The sequence below is a fragment of the Manis javanica genome, chromosome 4, assembly GCF_040802235.1.
Source record: "Manis javanica isolate MJ-LG chromosome 4, MJ_LKY, whole genome shotgun sequence".
Classification (NCBI taxonomy): Eukaryota; Metazoa; Chordata; class Mammalia; order Pholidota; family Manidae; genus Manis; species Manis javanica.
The window spans coordinates 156,588,188-156,600,456 of record NC_133159.1 but is presented as its reverse complement, the minus strand read 5'-3'; the positions used below and the strand labels follow the sequence as shown (position 1 = coordinate 156,600,456).

Genomic DNA, 12,269 nt, shown 5'->3' with positions numbered 1-12,269 from the left:
GGCAAAGAAAAGGTTTCTCCTCCTGAAAAGGAGAATTTGATCCAGGCGAACAGTTTGGATGTTAATTACCAAGACATCCTATCTACGCCTCTAAGAACCGGAAGGAAAAGGCAGAGTTGTCGTGGTCCCCTCTGTGCTTTGGCCACTTGCACAGCAGCTCCAACACAGACCTCTAAGCGGCAGACAACCCAACAGGAACTAGGGGCAGCCTCTTCTCCTCCTCCTGCATCTTGTCCTGATGCTAGATGCCATCCATCCAGCACTTACCTGGGGGTAGCACAGAGCCAAGAACAATCAGAGAATAGTAGGGATAGCCTAGGTAACTTCATAACTGCCTAAGACATACAATCTAAGTATATAAACTATGATAATAATACAGCAAATGCTCCTGGGTCTATTTCACATAACTGGCTGGAGCCCATGGAAAAAGATTCTTTTATGCCAACTTAACCACAGTCCTGGCTCAGGATGGCTGCATTTCAGATAAAGGACATACACTAAAACTAAAGATTTTCCAAAAACCATTTTTTTCAATGTTAAAAAGTAGAGTAGAACTCACTCACTTACCCTAATTCTGGAAACAGGGAAATATCAGTGAGCAAAAGTATCAGGAATAATTCACATGCCTTCAAGGAGCAGAGATAGATGTGTAACATGTGGTTTGGTGTGAGAGTAAAGGGGCCAGGAAACTAATGGCAGGTCCGAACCTCTAACTCCGTCTGCTTAGCAATTACCAGATCCACCCTCCTTGGGCCCTATAGTTAGCGGAAGGTCTTCAATGACTACAGGAGAGCCCTCCCTTTGTGTGTGAGGTTGTAACTCCTGTCTACATGGTAAGATATGCTGTGCTAAACCACACAAACGCCATCCTCAGGCCCCTGCACATTCACCAGGCACTCGGTACCACAAACTGCCCAGTACACAGCTGAGGAAGCTGTCTGGCCCGTGCCCATAGCCTGGCATCACTTTCTAAACCAAACTCAACTCCCTTTCCCCTCGGATCTCTCTCTACTATAAGGATGCAAAGCAATATTACTCCACAGCTCTGGTGCAAGATAGGCTTCTGACTTCATGTTACTTAAGAAATGAGGAGAGCTAAGAGTAAGAGTGTCTCTTAGAATAAGCAGTTTTTCCTAGAAGGTTCCTGGACATCATGAATATGCTCAGTGCACTTCAGCCACTGCAGCAACCCTGCTGACCCCTCTGCTGGGTCAACGTGGGGCAGGGACTGGGCTCAGACACACAGCTCGTTCTCAGAAGCTGATGCTAAGTCATAAGGCTGCAGTCTCCTCAGAGGAGGCCTACTATAATGATGAATCCCTGGGCGCAAATCCTGCCTCCACCCCAAGGTGCTACATGAACTCAGATGAGTCACTTAACTTCTCTGGGCTTCAGTTGTTCCATCTGTTAAACAGGGAGAATAATAGATGTCATACAGATGATAGAAGAAAACTCCTGGTACAGTCAAATTAGTCTAGCATATATTCATTTTTTGTACTTTTTATTTGGAAATAATTTCAAATGTAGAGATGCAAGAGCAAGAAAAGTACCTAGAACACCCATATCACCTCTACCCAGATTCGCCTCTTACTCAACATTTGCCCCACCTGCTGTATCATTTGCTTTCTTTCATGTGCACTTTTTCTCATATACATGTGCACACACTCTCCCATATTCATACTTGACACCCACATGCTCACACTTGAGACACAACTCGTATTCAGCTACACACACACAGTTTGTCCTTTGTTGGGTTTCTGTGGGATGTTCTGTTTGAAAACAACAAGGAAGCATCAGAGGGTGGGAGGTTCGGGATGAAGAGAAGGGTGGTGGGGGAAGGGGAGCCCTTGCAACTTGGTGACGGTTCCATAGCTTGGCTCCCTTCTCCTTGCTGCCAATGCAAACAGCAAGCACTCAAGTGTTCTGGTTTAGGGCTGACCTATTACATGGACAGGGACCAGAAAAAGTACTTGTTACATAAGACGGTTATTCTTGTCTTTTTCTTTAGGCAATGAAAACCACAAAAAAAAACACAACAAAGCATTTATATGAACCATGGAAATAGCTTTATTACACAGAATCATTTTTATAATATTTGCTATAATGGGATTTTACCTTATGAAGTGGGGAAGTAACTGGGAGAGAAAGGTTCCACATAAGCATACGGTTATCCAAATATTCAAGAATTCTATACAAAAATCTGGTTTAGTAAGAGATGTAAGAGCTACCCATAACCTTCTTGGGAGGGTTAAGAAACCTCTATGAAACAAGCCAGACAATCCTCCATACCAAGTCCTAGATGAGCTCTTTCCTGAGTTCAAGTCTCTGCTCTTCCCACTACTGGGCACATGCTTGTCTCCTAAAGGCATTATCATGTATCAATGACTCCACTCCCAGTTAACTTAAAGCTAGGAGAGGGGGACATGCTCGGGAAAGAGCATGGCTTGAGGGGGAGAAGTAGGAGGTAGGTTTTGCACCAGGGGTTCCCTACATGGAAGACTAAGTTGTCATCATAACAAAATGCCACCTGCACCTGCCTCCCCAGCACAGGAACGCAACACACATTTAATTCCCAGGTGCTTTTGTTGGGTTCCACACAGTCACACATAAAGAAGACACCCTTTCCTATAAGCTCCATCTTAAAGAGTATCTCTCTGACATGGCCCCAAGTTCAGTAACCTTTACCGTGACCCCAAAAAGGGCAGGAAAACCCTGCCTGCCTCCTGGGGCCCTATCTGTCCCTGGTTAGCTTCTCATTCCACATGGAAATTGAGTATCTCAAACCAGTTGGAAACATTCCAAAGCCGCGACCATCTCTCACATATAATGTAATATCCATCATCTTCCAATTAGCCACACCAAGTGGACAGTCACTTACTGGGTGCTGAACGAACAGACTGACTTCTTAGCAGCCCATTTTCCTTTCCAATTCTCTTTTGGCTAATTGAACAGATGAATTTTTGCCCCTAGAATACAGGTTTACAAACAGAACGGAAACAAAGGCTGGGTGTGTGCTGGGCAGGCAGCAGAGATGTCAGCTTGGGAGGAAATTCACAATGGACTCACCACACATATGTGGGCATAGCCCTGGAATCACATACAAAAGGGCCTTTTAGTCACATGGTCTTGGGTAAGTCACTTTCTTTCTAGGCCTCAGTTTCCCTTATCTGCACAAACATGTTGTGGATAAAGTGAAGGTTCCTATGGCCAGGATTCTCACCTGGCCCTGGCTGGCTAGTTCATTACACACATGTGGGCAATACGTTGTTATTGACTCTATATAAAGAGCTCTACCTAGTACTCTCGGCGACACAGTGGCACGGCTGCAAGGCTACAGGAGAGCAGAAGCTGAACTGGTGACAGCGCTGAGGACAGAGACTGAGAAAGCTGCACAGGTAGAGAGGCCCAGAGGCAGAGACTGGCCTGCTGCATGCAGACTCACTCTAAGTGGACAGGATTCTAGTGATTGACCTGCCACCGTGGAAATAAAGTTGGGTATAACCCTTTCATCTCAAGAATGTTCTACTGTCATTTCTTTAGTCACACTGAATCCATAGTGAACTTGCCCAGGTTCGAAACCCATTGGCAAGACACATGTAAATGCCCACCTGCACCTACAGGAAGCATTCGAGAATACTGTAAGCAACAGAGAGCTAAACAAGTGGGGCACGTGGTCAAAACCTAAGCTAGCTACACTCTCAACTGCCCTGAAAAATACAGATGAATTGTGGGGGACCTCCAGAGTTGGGATTCAGACTTTTCCCACAGAAGCAGCCAGTTTAGTCTTCTGTGAACACCAAACTACACAGGATCACAGTTTAAATGAGGAGTCCAGGGGCTGCTCTCAGCATTAAGATGTGCACAAACCACATGTATGTGATTTACATTGCCTTCCTCCCCCGAGTCTCTAAATCCAATCTCCCCCCAGTTTATTATGAAAGCTCTCTGACTGCATCCAATCTCTCATGCCAGATGCTATGCACCTCCACCCTCAACCCATTTGTATGTCCTATCTGATGGTATGAGTTACAAAGGCAAACCCCAAACAGAGGCTGTGCAGCAGGTTTTCAGCCAGCTCACAGGTGTGGGGCAGGGAGCACATGTGTTATCAGCAGTGGTTCTCGCAAAGCTGTGGGCGATCACACACACACAGAGCACAGAAAACTCTTAAAGGGAAGCCAGTGTGTGGTGGAGGAATGGAGGAGAGGGGAGGAAGAGGTAAGATAGGCGGCCTTTCTTACCTCCTAATCATATTTTTACTCTGCTCAAAGTTACCCTCAGCCAAGCAGGTTTATAAAATCATTTTGACTAAGCCACCAAGCTGGTGGTTGGCACCTTTAAAGGCAGAGGAACCCAGACTCCATGGATGACAGTGTATGTGTCCAAGATTTGGAGAATAATAATGAGCAGCTCTACCCAGCATTCCCCATTTGGTGGGGGGAAGAAAAGGACAAACAACAGAACTTCATATCACAGGATGGTACCTGGTTTGGAAGATGGGCTTCCAGTCTGATCACACCTTGGAAGCCACCCCAAGGCCAAAAGACAGTCCTGCTCCCTAGCCTCAAAAAGTTACCAGTTCAGATTTCGTTTTCCTGCTTTCCTTTGCTAAACATTACAGCACAACTAGGAATTTGGTGCAAGTCTACCTGGAGTGAAGGACATTCAGCATTCATCTCGGTCTCCTTGGCCTGTCACCCATTATCCACTTCTAAGCCCCAAGCCAGTATAGTCTGGCTTTTTTTTTTTTTACAAAATCCTAAAGGTTGGCTGTTTCCATGGATCAAGCTTGTAACTAACTGACCAAGCTCACCCTCTGGCTTTAAGTGTGTGGGGACAAGAACCTACAGACTGGGCGATGACATCCATGGAAATGCCACGTCTTTGCCACCAGCTGGGCTTCAAGCCCAATGACCAGGATGAATAAGAGAGCAGTGATTTAAAGAGAGAGAGAACACTAACTTTGGGGGGGAAGGAGGGTTGCCTTGGAAGTAGCTGCAGAGAGGTATTATAAAGGGGGCTTAGTGTGTGGGGACCAGAAGTGGGAAAAACCATTTCCAGTGAGCCTGGGGGAAGTGTGGCTCACTCTCCCCACCCCTGCTGCCTTTCCAGCAACTCAATCCAACAAGTATTTATTGAGCACGACACTCCCCATCTGCCCTGGCCCTCCCTCTGCAAAAACACTCAAATCTGTCCAAGCTGCAGGGTAAGTTCCATTGCACTTGAGCTTGAAACATGAGGTGCCTACCTTTTAAAAAGGCAGGCACACAATTTCCAGCATGGGGCAGAAGGGACTGAAGAGATTTGGGAAAGTTAAGGAACACAGCTGACCAGACAAGGCTGCACTTTGGAAAGGGAAGGGAAAGCAGAGAGCAAAAACTTAATTTAACCTTAGGAGAATATGACACTGGCCAATTTAAAGAAGAAAACCCTACACAGAACATCCCAGTGATTCTCTAATTAACTCGAACACTGAATACTCTTCATTCTAGGCCTCCCCCAGCTTGAATTTATATTTTATTCACTTGTGGACACGTTAGCAAGTTTCACACTACCTTCACCTCTTAAGGAGGTCAGGCCTCAATGCTCTCCTGCATGTTTTTATTGAGGACCAGATGATAAGGGATTCGGGTTGCAAAGTTGGCGGCAGACTAGACCTGTGCTGGTTAGCATAGTTTCATCCCCTAGCCCTTCAAAAAACCATGCATCATTTGCAGTTAGGAAGCTCAAGGGAGGGTCAGGGAAGAGGCAACACAAACTTAAAACTGCTGCAAATACTGCCCTTCCTCTAAGAAGCCACAATCAGGCAGCCTCTGAAAGAAAACTCCCCTACCCTGATGGCAAACCTGCCACTTCAGACTAACTCAAGCCCAGAGATGAGTCTTCCCAGGCCTCCAACTTCCACCCCTTTTATTAAGGGCTGGAAGCAAGAATTACTAACTTGTAGGCAGCGTTGAACCCAAGACACCCCATCCACCCCCAGTGTCAGCTGTCTGGGGCTCGTGAAAGGGCAGGGTAAGTGTACAGAGCCTGGACTTCAGTTCCCCAGGGGCTGGAGTTAAAAGTTTTCCTATTATGAAATACTTTAACAGCATTCTTTTAAGTTCATTAAAGCCACCCTTGATTGGTTGTGGTGCTCTCACACGGCAAAAGCCAACTGAGGCTTATGCAGGCCTGCGGATAAACATTTAAATGACTCCAAGCTGAACATTCAGCTTTGTAGTGACCCTGAGGAAAAGTGTGGAGGAGAAAGCCAAGTGCTAGGAAGAGTTTTCTAAACCAGGAGGTTGAATGGAGACCATGGGCTGGAGGCCTGAGTGTGAGCAGCCAGCTAAGCAGAACTTCCCACCATACAGCTGTTCCCAAGAACAACAGCTCCTTCACAAGCTCCACACCACTGGAGAGGAACTGGAGCACAGATAATTTATAACTTCAAATAAAACCCAAAACGAATTTTCTCTCAGAGATCGGGATTTGTTTTTGACCTAACCATGTGAATAGATTCAGCTAATGTTTGGTTAATTCATAACCCTGCAAACCAAATAATGGATACAACTCAGGCAGACGTGGAAAGCTGACCAAATTTCCCACTCATTTCTTTTTCTGCTTCCGCTCTTCCTGACTCCCTCTCCTACCCATCTCAGAGCAGGGTAAAACAAACTAACCCACAAAACTAGCCCACCTCCACTGTGAACTGGGAAGGAAGCAGGGGTTTCCCTTCTAGCCCCTTAAAAAGGCTCCAAACTGCCTGTGCAATAAGAGTAAGCCCAGGTAAGTCCACTAAAGCATTTGAGCTAATTCAAATTGCACTTGATATGTGGTAAGTGTCCCTAAGTACTCAAAACCCAGACCTTCCCCCAGAGTACGTCACACCCTAAAGTCTGAATCCTTTGGTACAAAGGTTCTACCTGAGAGTTGTAAGAATCCAGAGGACGACGCTTGACTTCGAACAGTTCCATTAAGATCAAGGAAGTGTGGCTCTGGTGTCCAGCACACCATTCAGTGTAAACTAACAGAAAATGCACGTAAAGTATTCTCTGGCTAGTAAAGCCCACCAACCACTTTGGCAACACTCATACTGCCACCACAACTATAGAAGTTTTGCAATCCTGTCTCTAATTTTCTAGCCATCTGTCTATATCTGGAACCGGAGAGAATGATGTCCTGTTAACATCACACCCTACTGTTGTTCTCAACCCTCCTCCACTGATTCCTAGCTCTATGTTACATAAGTGGAGAACTTCCCCATATATATATAATCCTTTGCTATCCCAAATACTGAAGAACACACAAACCCCCACTTCTCTGGGTACTAAAAGGGATAGTTAGGCACTGCGGCCCCCAATTTCAAGGACGCTATCACTGGTGATAATATTTAAGATTCAGAAACTTCAGTGATATATTTTACAGACCATGTACCAGATACTAGGAAAGCTGTCAAAAGCAAGCTCCCAGTGTCAAGCTAGGCAGTGTTTGCTTCTCAAACAGAAGCTACTCGGTCAGGTTTCTGAAGGACAATTGTAGCTCTTAAAGCACCCCCATACTTCATTATAGCAATATGGCTCCTTGGCATAGAATGCACCCCCATGCTTCATTACAGCAATATGGCTCTTTTGGCATAGAAAAGTTGCACTTCATTCTAATCTTCAGGCTGTTTCTGGCACCAGGGTCCAGGAGGCCCATGGTTAGATGAGGGCTTTCTCTCAGGCTTCTAAAAAGCAACCTTCTTTATGTGTTCCATACCTAGTGTAAAGCCCATCCCATAAAGACTGAATTTTCGAAACATTGTAAGGAAAGGAGTTTAATAATTACCAATAGCATTGCTAGTAACAATGCTGCCTTATATTCACTGAAATGGCCATCCTGGAGAACCTAGCTGACATTTGAAATAAACCCTTCCTTGTCCCTATGTTCCTATGGAAGCCAGTATTTCAGCACAGCCATGACTACTGACAGCTCTCAATGATCTGTTCAGAAAAAAACAAAGGGTTAATGAGAAAAATCCAAAATAGGAGATAAGCCTACAGTAATTTTCATCCGATTTTGAAATATGTTCACTGCAGTTGCCAGTTGTTGGGTTTGGGGTGGGTGTCAAAATTTGACTAACAGTTAAGCTTTTATGTAAATCCAAATGAGTTTATGTCTACTGAACATATGTTGCCTGACAATGGTGGGGATAGGCAGCCTGGATTTGCATGTGCTGATCTTCCACGAAGATTGAGAACTGACTGGAGGCTGATGCCCCCCTTGTCTCCTAAAATACCCAAGTGGGGATACGGGCTTGTTGGTTTTCTTTACTCCCTTAGGGTTTTCTGAAGAGGTGTATACTACACACATTTGAACCTGATCTTTATTTAGGAATAATGGTCAGCAACATCCAGACAAGGGTAGGCCAACTTTTTCTGTGAAGTGCCCTGTAGTAAATATTTCAGGTTTTGCAGGTCATACGATCTCTATCAAAACTACTCAACTCTGTCGTTGTGATGCAAAAGCAGCCACAGACATCACCTAAAAGGAGCATGGCTATGTTCCAATAAAACTTTATTTACAACAACAGGGAGGGGCCTGGATTTGGCCTGCAGGCCATAATTGCCAACCTCTGGTTAAGATGGTTCTGGTGAGCAGAGGAGGTACAGAAACAGTATTTGGCTCATCCTGCACCCAGCTGGCCCCAGTAGAGTGGGTCTACTGCAGAAGAATTTGCAAAGCTGGATTAAACATCTTCATTCCAGGGTTATGGAGATAAACACTAAACAGGATAGGTAAGACTGGGACCCAGAACAATTCACCAACTCGTCCCATTTTGTCCATCAGTGGGTAAGAAGAACATAAAAGTTGCAGCTTCCCATTAACACAGACACAAATGAGAATTTAATTAAAGGGGGAACTGCAAGAAAGTTATCCAGGTTTTCTATTACCCACTGCTGGCTCTTAGCTTTCTTAGAGTTGGCCTTCATTTTTCCCTCTATTCTCTCCTGCCTCCCACCCCCCTAGCCCAGGCTCATAAAAATTAAGCCATTCCTTACTTTATGAAGACATCCCTTATGGATAAATGGCCACAGAAGGTAAGTTCTGCTCTTTACACTATAATCCCTTTTTCATAATATATCTTGTTAAGAACACAACATGGTGTGTGGTGGAGAGATAACTGCATAGCCCTGAGCACTACATCACTGAGATGGGAAATAGAAACAGTGATGATACTTAATTGTTCCTGAAACCCAGTCCCAGCTCACATGCCTTCTTAAAACAGTTAGGTTTCAGAGCCCTGTTTAGACAGCTCATTTTAAAAGATGAGGGAATAAAAGTGCAAAGAGAGGCCCTGAAATTCTGAAACTTGCAGTACTGGTTTCAGACCAATATGGGTTTGCTCTTTGAAGCCTGAAAACGCAATGGGCTCCGGCCACCAGTGCTCTCACCTTGGCTAGGTGAGTAGAGTAATAACAACCTAAGCAACAGCAAACACTTTTCTAGCACCTTCTATGTGTCAGGCCCTGTTTTAAGCATTTTATGTCTATTAACTCATTTGGTTCTTACAATGTAGATATTATTACTCACATTTAACTGATGAGGAAACTGAGGCACAGAAATTAACTTCCTCCAAACCACAGAGCTACTAAATGCCAAAACCTGGGTTCAAAACTCAGGCATTCCGGCACCCAAAGCCATTCTCTTAAGGGTTTTTGACTGTAAGGCATTTCCTTCTATCACATACACCCTTCTGGTGTAGAGGAAACCACTTCTGCCACTTCTCAAGGCCAAGGAATAGAAACAATCTGAAAACACGCAAAGGTTAAAATTAACATGTAGATGACAAGAAGTGCTTCCAAACCAAAGGCCAGGTACATTCCCATAATGTCTGGCCACAAAGAAGCCCACAGACTCAGACACTCTTCTAACTTTCCTTTTTTTCCTGCCTCACTGAATATCTATAGATAATTCTACTACATACCAGCTAAGTGCCTTATTAATGCCTCTGACATACTAATAGGTGGAAAAATAGTCCACCTATTAGGTGGACCACCCAACTTGTCCTAAATCATCTGACAAGTTACACAGAGGTCTAGCTTCCTATAGTTTTACCAGTATCTTAGGGCTCCTGGCCCAGAACAGGCCGTGTAAAGATCCCAGTCATGCAAACTTACACTCTTCTTTCCACAGCACCCACCAGTGTTTGTCCTTTCCATATCAGTTCTATGGTAGACACAAAATAGGTGCTTATAAAATATGACTGCTAATAGACTTCCAGCTGCTACATAGACAGCCTTTTTGTTGATTTCTACTAAGTGACCAGGTTTCTGGTGCTTCGCTGTTCTACTAACTTCTCTGGACTCCAAGGAAGCCCAAACAAAACCAACAAGTTTGTAGTCTTGTGATTTGCTTTATGGTTCATGATAGGCATGAGTTTATCTGGACACTGCCTTCCTCACCACCACCAGATTCTAGGCATACATTTTTTTTACTAGTTGGGTCACCATCTTGCTACCTACAAAATCTGACCAAGTTTCTGAGTTCCAAAATACAATGCTAACATTTACAATGAGGTCCACATAGACTCAGACTTTCTACTTCAGAGACCCTCTTAATTCCATTACTACCTAAGAAGGCACGGTAGCAGCTATACTTTCAGGAGGGGGATGTGCAACAACTAAGCCTAGTAATCACAAAAGCTCAAGAAACCTGGTTTAGAGACTGTCATTAACCGTTAGATGGCAGGGACCATGATTTTTGCATATTTGGTAGACTCCGAGGCTTTGGAAGTGTGCAATGATCTTTTCACATCTGGTGTGAATCAAACGCAAGCCTCACTTTCAACTTATTGCCAACCTCCTCATGCAAGTAGGTTCCTTTTCCCATTCCTAACTGCTTACACTTGTGGGGAATCCATCACAGCTTTGAGTGTGAAAGCAAGGTTAAGCTTGCTCCTTCCTAGTTTCCCCACACCCACCACATCAAGCGGCTCTAAAGACACCATTTCAGGGCTATTAGACAGTGGGGGTATTTGCCACAGTGTTCTTGATTGTAGCCCTCACCCCACTGCCACGTTGACTGGCAATGCCCAGGACAAAACAGTTTTGGTGCGGGGAGGAGGGAAAGGCAGGGGGCAAACTGCCCAGGTCTATACACGCGCGCGCGCGCACGCACACACACACACACACACAATGGTTAGAATGAGACAGCCATATTAAGCAGGTCAATGATCTGGGAACACACAACTTCTGAGCTACACAAGAGGAATGTAGGGCAACTGGAGCGGTGCGTTTGTACCGTAGCAAAAGCCGTTAAACTAACTTACTCCAATGGTTTACACGAAATTAGCTCCAGGAGGTGGCAGAAAGGGTAGTGCACGCGAGGTGGAGAAAGGCACTCCAGAGCTGTAGAACGGGATGCTGGGGCCAAACTAAAGTCGGAGAAGTAACACATGGCTCCACGGGGCTCTCCTCCATGCCCCTCCCCCTCCTCGTGCAAATTTCCAGCGCCCACCGGCTCCACGCTCCAGCGCCAGCACTGCACAGGGCGCCCCCATGAAGCGCTACTCATTCCTTCCTCACACCTCGCTGCCACCCCTGCAATCTTCCATTCACCCCCACACAATACCTCTGCCCACTTTTCGGTTACGCCCCCAAAGCCAGCCTCCATCTGCCGGGTCCCTCCCCTCACCTCCCGGCCCCAACTCCCCGCACGATCACAGTCCCCGCGGTGCACGCCGCGTTCACGGACCCTCTCGCTCCCTCCGCCCTCGCAGACTTCTAGACCACCTTTCTCCTCCCTTGCACCGGTCCACTTATCCCTCACGCTTTTTCCCGTACCCCTCCCTGTCGTCACGCGCCCCCCCTCCCCCAACGGCTCCTCCCACGGCACCCGCTCCAAGCCCCGCTCACCTGCGCGGCCACCCCCGTCCCGGCGCTGGTGCGGCTGCTGCAGCTGGAAGGGGACCGTGGCCCTGAGCGGCTGCAGCCCAGCCCGGGGGGAGCCGGCGAGGGCTGGGGGAGAGCAGCCCCGCCGGAGCCCCCCGGCCCCTCCGCGCCCTGGCCCCCAGGCCCCTCCGCCTCTGCCGCCTGCTGCGGCCCCCGCCATCGCCCGCCCAACCGCCAGCCCGCCTTGGCCCCACAACGAGTCCCACACAGCCCCCCAACCCCCGCTGCGGCTGCTTATCTGCCCTACGGGGCGGAGACCGGCCCCCGCAACTCAGGACTCTCATTGGCCTATGGATCCCCAGATCCCTCCTCCTAACCAATCCACGGCCCGCTCTTCCCTTCCCAGAAGAT

At 46.7% G+C, this 12,269-nt stretch overlaps 1 protein-coding gene across 3 annotated transcripts in view; it reads right to left on the bottom strand.

Annotated features, from left to right (window-relative positions):
- Window positions 1-12,116, bottom strand: part of FAM117A (family with sequence similarity 117 member A) — a 41,146-nt gene extending 29,030 nt beyond the window's left edge. For all 3 annotated transcript variants that reach the window (XM_017650421.3, XM_073235470.1, XM_073235468.1), the window contains exon 1: window positions 11,883-12,116. In XM_017650421.3, the coding sequence (XP_017505910.2) occupies window positions 11,883-12,078 (196 nt within the window). In that variant the 5' untranslated portion in view covers window positions 12,079-12,116. The remainder of the gene's footprint in view (window positions 1-11,882) is intronic.
- Between the last annotated feature and the right edge of the window lie 153 nt (window positions 12,117-12,269).